The sequence below is a fragment of the Haemaphysalis longicornis genome, unplaced genomic scaffold (assembly GCF_048455015.1).
Source record: "Haemaphysalis longicornis isolate Haplotype H1 unplaced genomic scaffold, Haemaphysalis longicornis Haplotype H1 scaffold_1, whole genome shotgun sequence".
Lineage (NCBI taxonomy): Eukaryota > Metazoa > Arthropoda > Arachnida > Ixodida > Ixodidae > Haemaphysalis > Haemaphysalis longicornis.
In genome coordinates, this window is record NW_027526203.1 from 87,137,265 (window position 1) to 87,154,264 (window position 17,000).

The 17,000-nt window shown below is 48.9% G+C and overlaps 1 protein-coding gene across 1 annotated transcript in view; it reads right to left on the minus strand.

Moving 5' to 3' along the window:
• Positions 1-17,000, minus strand: part of LOC144177904 (hemicentin-1-like) — a 299,755-nt gene that overhangs the window by 260,685 nt on the left and 22,070 nt on the right. The window contains exons 4-5 of the mRNA XM_077705496.1: positions 3,976-4,103; positions 1,277-1,400 (exon numbers count right to left, since the gene is read on the minus strand). Of these exons, the coding sequence (XP_077561622.1) occupies positions 1,277-1,400; positions 3,976-4,103 (252 nt within the window). The remainder of the gene's footprint in view (positions 1-1,276; positions 1,401-3,975; positions 4,104-17,000) is intronic.

Consider the following 17,000-nt stretch of genomic DNA (forward strand, 5'->3'; position numbering starts at 1 on the left):
CATGGACGTTGCAGAATATCGACATAAAGAGGCGTTCGCTATCGCCGTTATTCACTCCTTGTCATCTGCTCGTCTAGCTACCCTCACCCTTCGTGCCCGTCACCCAGATGCCGCAGTCGAGGCGGCAAGCGTGCCGGCATTACTTAAAGGCCCACCCCGGAAATTATATTCTGTGATTCAAAAGAGGCCCCCGAAAACTTCGCCAAAGGCCTTATTTCGGCCAGGCACACAAAATTCTCGGTCAAAATTCGCCATCCCACGAGGTCAAACTCTAATGGTTCCAGGCCCTCATGGGCATTCAGAAACAGAGACGGCCAACACGGCCGTCTGCTTGCATGCGATGTGGACTCTACCTTCCATGAAGCCAGATCAATTAGGGATAGCTTCCCTACTTTGAGAGAGGTCCCGTAGCCTTACCGCCTTTCCCGCCGCAAGCTTCCCCCCGCTCACTCATTCCTCACTCTAGAGAAAGAACGCCTCTGGCGTCAACTGAAAACGAAGTCCCTAACCTGCAGAGCCGTCCTGCATCATATACACCCCTCTCTGTACTCATCCCCACTCTGTCCCCGCTGCATGGAAAGTTCCATGGTCCAGCACCAAATTTGAGCTTGTGGAGAGGCCCCATTCCCTACCATTAATTGCCCTGACCCCCCGCTCTAGAAGGCGCTCGTAACTCGAGCCGCCGAAGTCGTCGCAACCCTCAGAGTTTCGGCCCACCGCGCCCTGTGTAAATAATAGTAATTTCTCTCTCTCTCCCTCTCTCTCGATAATAATTTTCCCACCCAGATTTTTTTCTCACCCAGTTACAAGGTAACGGAAAATTGTGCTAGACAAGACGCCCATGAGACCTGCGGTCACAACTAACATGCATTGAAAAGAGATCTCCTGCCGTGGTGGCTCGGCAGCTTAGCTAGTGGTTCTCGCCACGAGCACCGCTTCTGGGTTCGCAAACGTGGCAGGGAAACCCAACGATATTGTGTTCAAACCTGCCGTACTGGTTAGTGTGGCAGAAAAAGGGGTTCGTATATGCCCGCCTTATACACAGTCGATATTATAATGTATGTTAGGAAGCGAAGTTAAACCTCCAAGCAACGCACAGACTGAGAAAAAGGGCAGTGTCACAGACTGACTGCTGAAGCCCCTGAAGGGCTCTCACGTACCCCTATTTCAGAGCAGCTAGGCACTGCATTTCAGGCATAGGGTGCTAGAAAACGGAGGGAACTAGAAAACAGATTGACCTTCAGCAAACGCCGCACAGCTGCAATATCGTACGCACCCAGAACCACAAGGTTGAAATCCTTCTCGGCGATTCCAGCGTCATTCGAGGCCTGGCAGGTGTAGTGGCCCGCATCCGCTGCGCTTGCTTTTTCGACTTTCAGGAAAGCGCTGTCAGCCGGGAGCTGGCAAGGAAGATTTGTTTCGTCGCGGTTCAGCATAGGCACATAAACGTTAAGCTATTTCATGCCGCAATTCATGCATGGCTACCAACCGAAATTGAAAGTAGGTGGATCGAGATACCTACACTTCGCGCGCACAGGCGTGACAGCAGACGGTGTTAGATGCTAAAAAATGTTCGGACAACCGACACTCCCCGATTTAGTGTAAGGCAACATGCGAACAGGGCAAGGTTGGGAGAATAATTTTCAGCAGTTTTACTGTATTGCTTACTCAGTCATGCCGCGAACTGTGTTAAGATTAGTTTTTTATGTACATATGCTCTATTTGCGCTGCTAAAGTAGTTAGGAGCGCTGTGCTCGAAAGTTACGCGGACTGTGGGCAGGCACGGTGTTGAGACGAAGTGATAAACGCGGATGTTTACTTAGCTTGCTCAAAGCAGGTTTCTTATATTACGGGTGTTTTGCATGTCTGGCACGCCCAGCCGACCGTTTACAGTGCCCACTTCACATTACAAAAGTCCTTTCACAAAAAGGGCCCAGGAACCACAAAACATCGGGCTCGTTCCTCGGAAGCTTCGAAGCCTCGAGGAAACTTTATCTTGTAGGTGATACACCGACGCACGTGCAGTAAGTAATCTTTGGCAGAAATGAGCCCTCACATCACGTTCTGTAATGTGGAGGGCGACACTCTGAAACTCCTAAAGACTGCCCATCAACACATACACCCTGCCATTTTCTAAGGGTGCCCAGGAAGACGACGGCGGTATTGGGAAAGTCGGGCACATTAATCTGCTCGACACCATCTAGGAAGCTAGCGGTTCTAGAACATCTGACGTTCTGCGTGACACACGCTGAAAATGTAGAAAGCGCTAGCATACAGAACACTTGAACGCCAGTGCGCAAAACGTCACGTTACTCTACACCCTGCCCTGGTAATTGCACTTTAATGAGAGAGCAAAAACCGCTTTTACAGGACACACGGGCCGTCGTAACACTCAGGGCGTTGTCATAATGGAGCCAGCCACTCTCTTGGCCCCCGCTGACATGTACGTTCCCCCCCCCCACTGTCCTGGATGCCAGGACACATTTCCAAAGCAAAGAGTATAGTTTATTGTCACGGTATTTTAGATGTCGTCCTGAAAGTTATGTGTGACAGTACGAAAATGAAAAGTTTGACAATTAAATGTAACTGAATAGTAACGTCGACAACGACGCATTTACAGACGCATACTTACGAAGTAGTGTTTTGTTTTGAAAGTCCGCCATATCACGTGCCACTAGTACGGGCTAGTTGGTGCTGCAGTTAACGAACTAGCCCGACCCAAGCCTGTCGCAACCCAAATCAAAATGCTCATTCTTCAAGCGTAGAAAATCGCGCTTGGCCCTCCCCACTACGACCTAAAATTGCCCTGGTTCCCAACACGTGCAAAGAGCTGCATCACCCGGCTCAAATTCGGGTCCAGCAGGTGAATCCTACAGGTCAGGTTGACAAGTTCTTATAGCATTGGACACCGCCCGATACAATCGAGGGAGCAAACAAAAAATTGCATTCCTGAAGTCTTGCGAGGTCGCATCTGGGTAGCAGCGATTCCTCGCCATATGCACTCTAACTACGACCTTGGCCACCGACCTGCTTGTGCTCGAACCCTGACTGCCCAATACGGAGACAACCCCACCCACCGTATACAAAGCTGCTACCACCTCCACTACGCGTGCTGACCTCATAGCCAGTGCGTGCGCCCGCGTAGTGACCAATGCATTAGTGCCGTCACTTCTACCACAAAAGCAATCGATGCCGCCGAGGCAATAGCCATTGTTCTGGCAGCAACTTCCCGCCGTGAAGTTGTCACTATTCTTACACATTCACAGACAGCCAGCAGAAACTAAGAAATTGGGCGCACCTCTTCATCTGCCCTACTTATCCTAAAAAACTGTTCGACACCCCTTGACATTGGCATCGTCTGGGCTCCTGGATTGCCGGCCATCGCCGGAAATGAAGCGGCGTAAGCCGCGACTCGCGATATAATGCACCAAGCCTTTGACGACAACGGACAATCTCTACATCCCCCAATTAGATTGACCCCACCCACTAAGTGGTTACGCAGAGATTCTGGCCTCCAACCATTACACTGAAGACTCTCCCGAGAAGAAGCAAAGCTTGGCGGCAACTTAAAAAATGCCTAGCTCCATTCCAACTTCCGCCACCTCATCTTTTCCACCCAACCACATTCCCTCTGTGCTTACTGACCCCAGCCTGGCACTACACAGCGTGCAGCATTGTCGTTCCAACGCACCCCAGATTCACCCCACTCCCCAACCCATTCTCGGAACAGTGGAGCTAGGATGGCCAAACACGGACACACAACTGAACCCGGTGACTCAAGCGTGGACAGCCTGGGATGCCTTTCGCGAACCTGGGATGCCTTTCACTTGGCAAAGACGACAACATGAGCCTCTGCTCGACAAATGAACTTTTATTCTCTCTCTCCTCCGTAACCCAAATTGCCCTGAGTAGCATTAGAACTGCAAAGTTGAATTTCTTTCATGACCAGTACAGAAGACTGTGCCCAAACCTGACCTTGTTCTCAGTCAGGGACCAGGACAGGGTCGGTTCTGGAATGCCCCGAGGGAAACACTGCAGGGTCACTGTTCCGCCTTCGACGACAAGCATCTTCTCTTCTTCCGGCTCTTCGAAGTATGGCGGCACTGGAAGAGGTGAGGCCGATGAAAGCACTCGGAAACATGACGCTCCCGCTGGCCCAGAAGGACTGCTCACAATGACACTTGAAAAAATAATGCATTTTATGTCAAGCGGGATATAGAAATGCCAAGTTCATTGGGCGAAACTTTAATAGTCCCTGAGTGCTTATCTCACGGAACATTTTATTCGCTGGAAAAGAGTAAACGGTTTTGAAAATTGATTTTTCAGGTATTGAGCCTGTGGGGTCTGCAGACACTTGCGTGTCTATTTCTGCTGCCATACTGTGGGCGCATTGGAAGAAGGTCTCGGAGGTTCCACGACACCGTCATGCTTTAGCGACCTCTTCAGACGCTATGGCTGCATAAAAAAAAACGTAAGCATGTATGAGAGCAGTTACAGGCAGCGGGAACTCCACCAACTATGACAAGCCAGACATTCCTCGGCTTGCGTGTTTTGGAGGCCAAAACTGAGTAACTGCTGGATTGCGGTCGCGTCTTTTGACACGAATTACTCAGACAGGCAGACTGGCTGCCAATCACGCGACCTCAGTGTGAGGGTCGTTGGACACGCTTCAGGCTCACTTTTGCTCCATTTCGGCAGGGTGTGGTTGGTGCCTCCTGCGATCCACACAAACCCAAATGTGTTTTCTCTATCCAGCGGGAACCATTTTTGTACCGCATTCGTTCTGACCGACCTGTACGATAACTTTCGTGTTTGATAAGGCATCTAAGTCTTTTGCAAGTACAGTAGCAGCTACCGCTATTTCCAAAAGGACGGGCGTAAAGCAAAAAGACCAAACAAGAAATGGTCTAGTCTTATTATTATTGTGAAAACCACTGGAAACTGCAAAATTACCGACCAGTCACGGCCTTTGCTCGAGGCTTGTGCGCTATATAGTCGCTGAGTGGGTGTCCATTTCATCAAGAAGACACCAACAGAGTAGACTGCAGAAGTTTAATCCTAGATAAAACGTATTCGGCTCTGTAGCTTTGCCCGTTGCTCGTTTTATTGTAATTACATTCGAAAAGACACCGTTCACCGGGGTGATTGTCCTATTTTTCTCTTCGTTCCACATGTACCTTCGTTAATTTTTGTCATTGGTTCTTGATTTTCCTATGCTCCCTTCGGTTCTGGCTCTTGGCGGTGCAAAATCTACAACCAGGTAACAGCACTATCTCCAATAAAAACGTATACTTCTGGTGACCTTTCTGACTTAACGCAAGAAAATTAACGTTACAGTTTTCGCCAGTCAGGACTGACAGCCTGTACAGCCTATATTTCCATGCTATAACTATGGCACCGTGTTTTCGAATGAATAAAAAAATCCCAAAAACACTCGCCGGTAGAATTTTTGCCCTTTCAATTTTCGAGGCTTTGGTAGCAAGAAGATTCCCATTGAAAGTGGAACATCGCAATATCTGATATCTCATCATGACTGGTGGCCGTTCGTACTTATTGAAAATACTGGCGAAGAGCCAACGTCCGGATGAGGATCTTCTTTGCTCCCTATCAAGCACAGCGAACGTGACAACAGGAGGGATGTCTTCTGATACCCTACAGTGCTGAAATTGTGCATACAAATGTGGCGTTAAACATGCCTTGAACGCAGGGCTTCAGTTTTTGTTCAAAGTGACGATGAACCTAAGCTCGTGATTGATTGACTGAGTTACCACAGATATGAAATCACAAACATTAGTGACGCCGCGTCGTTTTTAAGACTTCACCCAGTCCAGCGTTTTCTTGCTACTCGATAAATCCTCTCGTCGAAATACAGCTCGCCCATCAGCCAGAAAAACCTACAATTGTATTCTTGCGTCTATTAAAACGGGTTATATGGATGCAATACACACAAACGCATGTTTTTATTCGAGAATTTTTTCTGCAATCAGACTTTCAAGCCAATTAAAAGGTGCTTTATGTGTTCCGATGTTTATAGGCTCACATATTGTTCAGTTCAGTTTAGTAGATAAGAAGCATACAGATAAATCAAAGTGCGAATTTCGGACAAGTGGCAATTTTAACAGAGCCCTAGCCGTAAAGAACTAAATGGCAAGGGCATGCGCGCCAAACACTCGGTTGCGTTTGGCTAAACGCACATGTTTTTTGTCAGTATTAATCGGCATTTGTCCCAAGGCACGTAGACTACCTACTAGCCAAAGACGACGCTGCTGTCATGAAGGCAAAACACGTTTATTGGAGCAAACCTATGCTCCCCTAACAACTCAAATAATACACAGGCGGGGGAGCAGCAGTCAACAAAGTGAAGTGCGCTGGCGAGTACCGGCTAATCGAATACCGCGACGGTTGCATATGGAGTATTTATCTTTCGGCGCAAGTGTTTCTCCAGCCGTCAAATTACATCGAGAAAAGTGTAGATCAAAGAACGTTATTCTTTGCTAGTGACGTTAGGGCGAAACAGTCGCCCTATCAAATGAGATAACGCGCGCGGCATAAAAATAAAGATTGGAACAGGCGCTTCACTTGGCGCACACATAACAAAGCCCGGTGTGGCCGGGCGGTAAAAACAAAACATAAACAAACACACCCAATCCACGCTCCCCGTCATTACCCCGCCCCCTTCTCTAAAAGTGAATCGAGCCGATGCTGAAATAAAACTGCCATCCGAACAAACAAAAAAAATTCCGTCATCTTCCGCAGTAAGTTTTAACGCGAACCATGCAGGTGGACAATTTTGGCCGGTGCAACTTTACTAAAAAGCTATTGTAGTAACGTTGGGGTGGCGCACGTCGTCATGACGTTCCGGAACTACCATTTGGGGATTACCTCGTAGGTAAGTTGGCCAAGACGTCGTAGAACCCAGTAGGGTCCGAAATACTGTCGTAGAAGCTTCTCACTGCGTCCTGTCATCGGATGGGTGTCCAAACTCACACACGATCTCTTGGGTGGTATTCGGCATCTCGGCGTCGAAGGCGGTAGCGTCTCGCATTCACCCGCTGCTGGTCCGTTGTACGAACTCGAGCGAGCTGGCGGCCCTCCTCCACAAGCTGAAGCGATCCTTGGACGTCGGTGTTGAAATCGTCGTCTTCCACGTGGAGAAGCACTGCGTCGAACACCACAGTCGGCCGTCTTGCGTACAGAAGTTCAAACGGTGTCATCTGTGTAGTTTCCTGCGTCGCTGTGTTGTACGCAAACGTGAAATTCTGGAGGACCTCGTCCCAAAACTTGTGTACAACGTCGACGTACATAGACAGCATGTCTACGATCTTCTTGTTCAGACGTTCCATTAGTCCGTTCGTTTGCGAGTGGCACGCCGTCCTTCTTCGGTGATCCGTGTTGCTGTAGCGTAAGATTGATTGCACAAGCTCCGCAATGAAGGCTGTTCCGTGGTCCACGATTAGGACTGCAGGGGCGCCATGCCGCAGCACAACTTGACTTATGAAGAACTTTGCGACTTCTTGGGCACTCCCCCCCGGAAGAGCGGTGGTCTCTGCGTAGCGCGTCATGTAGTCTGTCACTACGACAATCCACTTGTTCTCGGATCGGGACGTAGGGAACGGCCCAGAAGGTCCATTCCGGTCTTCTGGAAGGGCCTCAATGGGACGGCGATCGGCTGGAAAAGTCCGGCGGGTCTTGTCGGCGGCGTTTTTTGTCGCTGGCAGTCACGGCAGCTCCGGACAGAGTAGGATACATCGGTTGTAAGGCGGGGCCAGTAGTACTTTGCCTTGATTTTTCAAATCGTGCGAGCTGTGTCAAGATTTCCGGAAGACGGGTTGACATAGCACGCTTCCAAAATTTCGTCACAAAGGTCTGCAGGAACGACCAAAAGATAATTCGTTCTCGCTCCGGGGCTGAAATTCTTCTTCACGAGGATGGAGTTTTTGAGGCTGAATGCTGGTAAGTTCCGCTTGAACGCCCTAGGCACGCCGACATTGCATCCTTCGAGGTAGTCTATCATGACGCACAAGTCCGGGTCGGCATGCTGCTGGGCGGCTAGGTCGCTCTCTTCCACGACTTCGAATAACGCGCTGTCTTCATCGGAGTCCTGTGGTGGTGGGTCGACGGGGGCGCGGGACCGGCAGTCAGCGTCGCCGTGTTTTCTGCCGCATTTGTAGACGATTGTAACGTCGAAGTCTTGCAGGCGCAAGCTCCACCGCCCAAGACGGCGAGAGGGGTCCATCAAATTGCCGAGCCAACACAGCGCATGGTGGTCTGTCACAACCTTTAATGGTCTACCATACACGTATGAGCAAAATTTTGAAATGACACATATAATAGCGATGCCCTCTTTTTCAGAGGCTGGCTAATTTTTCTCCTCCTTCGACAGACCACGGCTGGAAAAGGCGATTACTTTTTTCGCAACCGTTTTGCTTTTGGACAAGAACGGCTCCCAAGCCTATATCACTGGCGTCGGTGTGCATTTCGGTTTCGGCGTTTTCATCGAAATGAGCGAGCACAGGCGGGCTTTGCATGCGTCGTTGCAGCTGCTTTTTCTTGGCGTTTTACAAGCTGAAAGGGGTGCTATCTTTCGTCAAGCGCGTGAGTGGCTCTGCAGTGACTGCGAGGCTTTCGACGAAGCACCGGTAGTACGCGCACAGTCCGTGAAATCTTCGCCAGCCCTTCTTGTCTATCGGTCTTTGGAAGTTCACTATTTCTGACGTTTTTGCCATAACAGGCACAACTCCTGCGGCGTTGATGACGTGGCCCAAAATTTGAGTTCGTCGTACTCGACGCCGACTTTTCAGGCTTCAGCGTTAATCCCGAAGTACGAATGGTCTGGAGTACCGATTCCAACCTTTCAAGGTGTTCTTGGAAAGTCCGGGCGAGTACCACAACGTCGTCGAGGTATACGAGGGAGGTGTGCCCCTTGAGGCAAACTAGCACAGTTTCCATGAGTCTTTGAAACGCTGCTGGGGCCGTGCACAGCCCAAACAGCATCACCTTGGACTCGTATACGCCGTCCAGGGTTATAAAGGCAATTTTTCTCGGCCTCTCTCGCCCAGTAATTTTGCCAGTAGCCTGTCTTCAGTTCCATCAATAAGACTTCACGTGGCATAGGTGGTCGATGGCGCCCCCCGCACGGGGCACCTTGAGCAATCTTGGTGACGGTACTGGCGATACCGCGGACCCCGAGCCCCCAAACATAAGCTGGATCCAACCGTGGCGATGTGTTTATAGGTGGAGGGTTAGAAACCACGAACGGTGGCCGTCGGAGCCCAGGTCAAGCTCCGGCGGATGGGCTCCCTGTCTGTCTACCAGGCAGGGAGCTCCGGGACCTCTTTGGCTACCAGGGTAAGGTCAAAGAAGAAAGTAGCCCAGTCTCCCTGCTTTTATACTATGTAATATGGCATTTTCAAAACACCCCCCCCAAACGTGATCGGCCCCCGAAAAGGGGCTGCACCGAAGTTTCTTTTCCACCACTTCCTAACTTGAGTCCTCCGAAACCGAACAACTATCCTCGCTTCATCGTGATGGAATCTGTAGACCAATCAAAACCTCTTGCTTCACAGTCTGTATTTCTCATTTCCAAGTTTCTTGACGGTATTGTTGGAGGGTCGTATAAGGCCAAAAAACAACGAACCGGTGAAATTCTTGTCGAGGTCAGTAGCCAGGATCAGGCCAATAAACTTCTTGCTCAAACCAGCATCGCCGATCTGCCAATCCGAGTCACGCCCCACCGCAGCTTAAACAGCTCCCAGGGCGTGATTTCCGAGTATGACCTGCTAAATGAATCTGAAGCTGACCTGCTGGAGGGCCTTCGTAGTCAGGGCGTAACAGCGGTCAGGCGCATAACCATCCGCAGAGACGATAAACAAATACCGACAAAGCACCTCATCCTAACCTTTGACAAGTCCATCCTTCCAGAATTCATCAACGCAGGTTACATCCGATGTTCAGTCCGGCCGTACATCCCGAACCCGCGGCGCTGTTTCAAGTGCCAACGGTTCGGGCACGGCACAAACTCCTGTCGCGGCCGACTTACCTGCGCAAAATGCGCCCAGCACGACCACCCGTCTGACAACTGTAACGTTCAACAACTTCTTTGCGTAAACTGCCAGGGCCCACATGCGGCCTACTCCAGAAAATGTGAAAAGTTCCAATTAGAAAAGAAAATCATTAACATCAAAATCACTGAAAACATCACCTTCCCAGAGGCGCGGAAGAGGTTCGCCTCTTTCCCTCTGGGGAGGTACGCCGACGCAGCTCGCCGGGGGGCGGAGCGGCGTGTGGTTTCTGCGGGGACCCAGTACCGCGAGCCGGACTTGGCCCCGCCCCCGCCCCCCCCCTGGGTTGCCTCGGGCAGCCCAACCCGCCTTCGCACCGCTCGCTGAGCCAGCAGCGGCTGTGGGGTCAACCACGTCTGGTGGAAGCGATGCTGCATCCTCCACTTCCACTCCAGCGTCCCAAGCCACAGGCGAGGGCGCAGAGGAGATGGACTTGGGGGAGCCAGCAGCAGCTCCCACCCCCACCGCACCGCCTGTGCCATCCGAGGCGTTCCTGAACCCCTCGGTGGTTGCGGGCAAGGAAAAACGCGCCCCAAAGGGTTCGCGGTCCAAGGAGCCTGATCCCTCAGGCGCTCCGAGGACATCCGAGGATGAAATGGACGTCGGTCCGTTCTTGTCTGCGGTGCACCGCAAGGAACGCGTCCCGACGCCAAAGCCTCCCGACAAGCCAAAAAAGACGAGAGTCACAGCCCCGAAAGACGACAAATAAACAACACAGTCCAGTAGCTCCGAACACTTCATAATGGGAAGAGAGAACATAGTACAATGGAACTGCAGAGGCCTTCTAAATAATCTTGACGACGTCTATGAGATTCTGCATGCTAATCAGCCAAGTGTAATGTGTGTTCAGGAAACACACCTGAATTCCAAGAACACAAATTTCTTGAATAGTTACATGGTATACAGGAAAGACAGGGATGGCTGCACACACTCTTCTGGCGGAGTTGCCATAATCACCCGCAAATCCTTAGCATGCCACCCTGTCACCTTGAACACCGTCCTTGAGGCTGTAGCAATACGCTTCATAATATTTAATAGGTTGATAACGGTATGCTCCATATACATTCCTCCTGATGTTTCACTTACGAGCTCCGACTTCGAGGCGCTGGTTGACCAGCTGCCCGAACCATACATCCTTACAGGCGACCTTAATGCTCACAACTCTCTTTGGGGCTCTTCCAGAACGGATGCCCGAGGTCGCCTGATAGAAAAATTCCTTACATCTTCTGGAGCATGCCTTTTCAACAATAAACAGCCTACATACCATAACATAGGTCACAACACATACTCATGTCTTGACTTGGCTATTGGCTCCGCAGTTCTCTTTCCTCTTGTCGTGTGGGGAGTGGGAACTGACCCATATGGCAGTGACCACTTCCCCACCTCACTCACATACATAGGCAAAGGCCCAAGCAGTCCATCTTCCCATAATAGGTTCAATGAAGCACGAGCTAACTCGAATACATTTACAGAGACATCCAAACTACACCACACATCTATAGGACACCTACACGTTGAAGAAGCTACCCAACTCCTCACGGCGCACATTCTCGACGCCGCCGAAAAGTCCATTCCCCACGCCTCTGGAGCCCCGCGCAACCAGCGGAGGCCGTGGTGGAATGAGGACTGTAGGCGGGCGCGAGAGGCCCAGAACAAGGCGTGGGGTATCCTTCGTCGGTACCCCACGTCGGGTAACCTTATTTTGTTCAAACGGGCCAAGGCGTTCGGCAAACGTGTGCGCCGTGAGGCAAAACGAGAGAGTTGGCGCACCTTCCTTACATCCATTAACTCATACACAGATGCACACAAGGTATGGACAAGAATACGCAAACTTAAAGGACAACACACACATAGCCTGCCCCTGGTCAGTACAACAGGGGACACACTCGAAGACGAGGCTAACACTCTTGCACAACACTTTCAACACGTTTCCAGCTCTGCACACTACACAAACACTTTCCTGAAACATAAAAATACTTGTGAAAAGAAGTCCCTACATGACAATAACAGGTCCAAATCTGGTTACAATTCTGAAGTTACACTCTATGAGTTGAGGGCTGCACTGAGCACGTGTAAACCTTCAGCTCCCGGCGCAGATAAGATTACATACACCATGATACAACACCTACACCCGGACACTCTTGAAACACTCCTACACCTATACAACAACATATGGCTTTCGGGGCACATCCCAAAATCTTGGAGGGAGGCTATTGTAGTGGCGTTCTTGAAGGAGGGTAAGGACCCTTCTTCTCCCGCCAGTTATCGACCCATCGCCCTCACAAGCTGCCTGGGCAAGCTTCTCGAGAAGATGATCAACAGGAGACTTGTGTACTTCTTAGAGTTCAATGGTCTTCTCGAGAGCTGCCAGGCCGGCTTCAGGGTGGGGCGATCCACAAACGACCAACTCGTCGCCCTTGAGTCGTATATCAAGGATGCGTTTGTCCATAAGCAGTTTTGTGCTACGGTGTTTTTTGATCTCGAGAAAGCCTACGATACCGCTTGGCGATACGGGATACTTTGCGACCTAAAAGCCTTCGGTGTCTCGGGAAATATGTTTAATACACTTCGTAGCTACCTGGCGGAGCGAACCTTTCGTGTGAGAGTTGGCACTGCCCTTTCAAATGTTTTCCTGCAGGAAAACGGCGTGCCTCAAGGCGGCGTTTTGAGCTGCACATTGTTCATTGTCAAGATGAACTCACTTCGAAAGGCGTTGCCACGAACCATTTCCTGTACAATATATGTAGATGATGTGCAAATATCTTTTAAATCATGCAATATGTCAATCTGCGAACGCCAAGTCCAGCTTGGTGTCAACAAACTAGCAGGCTGGGCAGATCAGAACGGTTGTAAGCTGAACCCAGTCAAGAGCACTTGTGTTGTGTTTTCCAAAAGGCGTGGGATCAGGCCAGATCCAGACATCAAACTGAATGGTGTCTCGATTCCGGTCAAAAAAGAACACAAGTTCCTCGGTATAATTCTTGATGAAAAACTTTCCTTTATTTCTCATATGAAACAACTAAAACAAAAATGTCTTAAAACAATGAATATCCTGAAGGTTCTCTCCCATCATTCGTATGGTTCTGACAAAGAACTCCTACTACGGCTCTATGCTGCTTTGGTTGGGTCTCGTTTGGACTATGGCAGTGTGGTATATGGGTCGGCGAGTAAAACAGCATTGCGAATGCTTGACCCAGTACTACACTTGGGGCTACGGCTTGCGTCGGGTGCTTTTCGCACTAGCCCTGTCGAGAGTCTATATTTTGAATGTAATAAGTGGAGCCTTGAGAACCAGCGAACGTACATGGACTTGCTTTATGCTTTTAAAATTTCATCTCAGAATAACCACCCTTTTTATCCTGTCCTTAACGATACATCCACATCTGTGCTGTTTGTAAATCGCCCGTCCATTACTCCGCCTTTTTCACTTCGAGCGAGAGAGCGAGCCTCGGATCTGAGTGCTTCGTTTTTAGACGTGTACAGGTCATCCTCTTTAGACGTTTTACCGCCTTGGCAAGTTCGCCCTGTGTCCTGTGACCTTTCTTTTATAAAGCTTGACAAAAATCGGGTACCGCGAGCTGCAATACTTCAGCACTTTCTTTCTTTGCAGTTCAAATACCCACGTGCTGAATTCTACAGTGACGCTTCTAAAACCTCCACTATGGTGTCGTGCGCTGCTCATGGTCCAAATTTCAATGCAGCCAGAACCATGAGCGTGCACACAACAATTTTTTCAGCAGAGGCGTACGGAATTTTACTGATTGTACGACATATCCTTGAAAATCAAATTCCCAATTCTATCATCTACACAGATTCTTTGAGTGTTCGCGCATTATCATCGCATAAACCCCCCAAAAACCACATAATTAATCTTGTATTCAACACTATCATGTCGGTGTATGCGGAGAAGCATCGGCTGCTCCTCTGCTGGGTCCCAGGACACGCTGGGATCGCTGGGAACGAGTTGGCGGACGAGAGGGCCGGTGCTGCTGCACTCAGGAACACTGTCGACATAACAAGCGTACCATATACAGACCTCAAGCCTCACATAAAACAGCACCTGCGCAGAACATGGCAAACACACTGGGACGAACAGACAGACAACAAACTACACGTAATAAAGCCACACTTGGGACGGTACACAACTGACTCACACAACAGACACACAGAAGTCGCCTTGGCAAGGCTACGGATAGGGCACACCCATGCGACGCACTCGTATCTGCTGACGGGATCTCCTAGACCCCAGTGCGGCAGGTGCGGAGAGGCCCTATCCGTAGTGCACATACTAATCACATGCAAGGCACTTCACACAACACAACACAAACACTTCAGAGGACTCTACAGACAACATATCCCCCTACATCCATCGTTTTTCCTAGGTGATGATGCCATTGTTTCCGTGAAACGTGTGTTTGAGTATTTGTCCGACGTCAAGTTTTTAAACCTCATTTCCTATCACGCATCATGAAATCTGGCCCTATACACCAGCCATGCTCATTGTCGTGTTGTGATTTTACGTTTGTTTTTGCTGATTTTACTTAGTGTTTAAGGTTTCACCCCTATCATCGACTATTGTTTTGGCGCTCTTTGCCCCAGTTGGCCTTGCGCCATAAACATCCAACGATCATCATCATGGTCGATGGCGCCGTGGATTCGTGGCATGGGTACACGTCCTTTTTGGTTGTTTTGTTCAGCCGGCCGTGATCCACGCAGAATCTTATTGTCCCGTCTTTTTTCTTCACGAGTTCGACCGGCGGAGCCAAGGGTGTTTTGATGGCTGTATAATGTCATCGCTGAGCATGTCTTCGACTTGCGTCCGGATGGCTTCCGGCTCGTGTGAGGACGGTACGGTGACGCGGGACGGTGACTGTCGGGTAGGTCAGGCCCCGTCTTTCGTTATTATTCTTTGCTTTGCTAGAGGTGTACGACTTAATTTTGAGTAGACGAAAAAACTCCCTGTAGCGACGCACCAAATGTGCTCCCCTTTTCTTGTGGTATCGCCAGGTACAAGTCGAAGGGCTTGGTAAGCTTGAAACCATCTTCGGATGCGCGTTGAAATTCGGCGGCAGCGATTACGTCACTTCTTTTGTGCATTTCTTCGAAGAGCGCAATTGCAGCGCCCTTGTTTAAATGCTGGTACTCCTCGGTAAAATTACTGATAAGAAGGTGGGCTTTGTTTTGCTTAAATTATGTCACCAAGTGGACAAGACGTTTTTTAAAAATACCAGTTTTTCTTGTTACATTTTTAGAACTCCGAAGCATTCTAAAATATTCTGCAGAAGGAATTATGTTCTAATTTGAGTTACTTTAAAAGTTATAGAGAAATTCCTAACAGCGGATGCATGGTTCTGAAACCGAAACTAAAATGGTGTTGTAACAGACACTGATAACCCAGCGAATATCAGCAGCGTAGAGTAAAAATTTCTTGGTATCTTTTCCTGTGGTACGTAAAACATTACTGAAAGGGAATTTTTCAGTGTGTCTTTTTCCTTAAAATTTCTTTAAATTTCTGTAAGGGAAATGCGTCTCTGTGGTTTTTTGCGCCCGCTTTATGCTCCTGCGGTGAATGCTAGCAGAACCGTCATTTGTATAGGTATTGCTCTTTGCAGAAACAGAAATAACATGGGCTGGACATTTTAATAAAAAGGCGCCGTCAGGTCCAGGACAAGAGGCGACAAAAGCGAAAGATTTGTTACAATCGGTGCACAGTGAATGCTCTAATCTAAGATCGTGTGGACGCAAATGTACCTGTTAGTGCTGCAAAGCTTGGAAACTTGGAGAGAAATTCTGAGGTGCCACTGCGAGAACCCTTACCGCGAGGCTATGGGATTATAGGATAATAGGTATGCGGAATTTATCATCTATTTTTGCACAACTGACTTTGGTTGCCTAAGATGTTCACCTGGCCGGCCCATTGTACCTTTTGGTATATGTTGGGCTGTGGAGCACTCTAACGATGGCAAAAAAGTACAGCTGATATTCTGAGGGATGCGAACATCTAACCTTGCCACCACACTCCCGTAGCATATTTTACTAGCAACCAGTATCGAGTAAAGCAGGGTAAGCGCCAATCAATGGGTAAGACATAACAACTCCGCAAGAAAATACGGGCAGAAACAAAAGAAAAAAGGAGCTCGTGGCAGATAACGAGAGCTCTAGTTATGAACCTGGCGAATTTTAACGTTACCGGACAAGAAATCTGGTCTAAACACGGATCTATTTAAACTGTAGTATCGTTTGTCTCAAAACTTGACCTTTTGCATTTTCTTCTTGCGCGAACAGTTTGTAGCTTCTAAATGAATCCTGCTTTTTCAAGGAAACTTCGCCGGCTTTTCTCTTTATTACTATCCTGTGCATTGATCTATGATTTCCAAAAATTGATGGTAAGTTTCCATGTAATCGCGATTTCTTTTAAAGAATACAGACCAAATTGACATTTTGCTGTTTTGTTTACTTTTTTTCACAGTACCTTGATTCCATATTATCGCATGGGTAAGATCCTAGTTAGTTGCACAGGGTGGTTAGTGGCTGCCTCTGTACTTTGCAATTCCTGCAATCCATTCAATAGTTACGACATTGGCGTAACGCCCAAGTTTGGGATATATTTTGTCATTAACAAGCATCAATTCTATTATTTTCACTATTTGTAACGTATAAATATTTTAAAAGATAGTCCTTTATAATGTACATAGGAAATAAACGTTTACTAGTAGAAATTTTTAAAAAATTTTGAAAAAGGTGGTCAATACCTTAAAGCGCCAATGCGTATTGCTACGGAGACTCCACGGTCCAGAATTGAACTTCGGTCATTCTCTACGATACCGCCCACGTTAAAGAAAGCACCTGCAAAGATCAGCTTGCGCGAGGTGGCAGGGTGACATGGTCATCCGTGACCCTTACAGCTGCACGCTGTTCGCGGTTCGCTTCCGGCGTCAT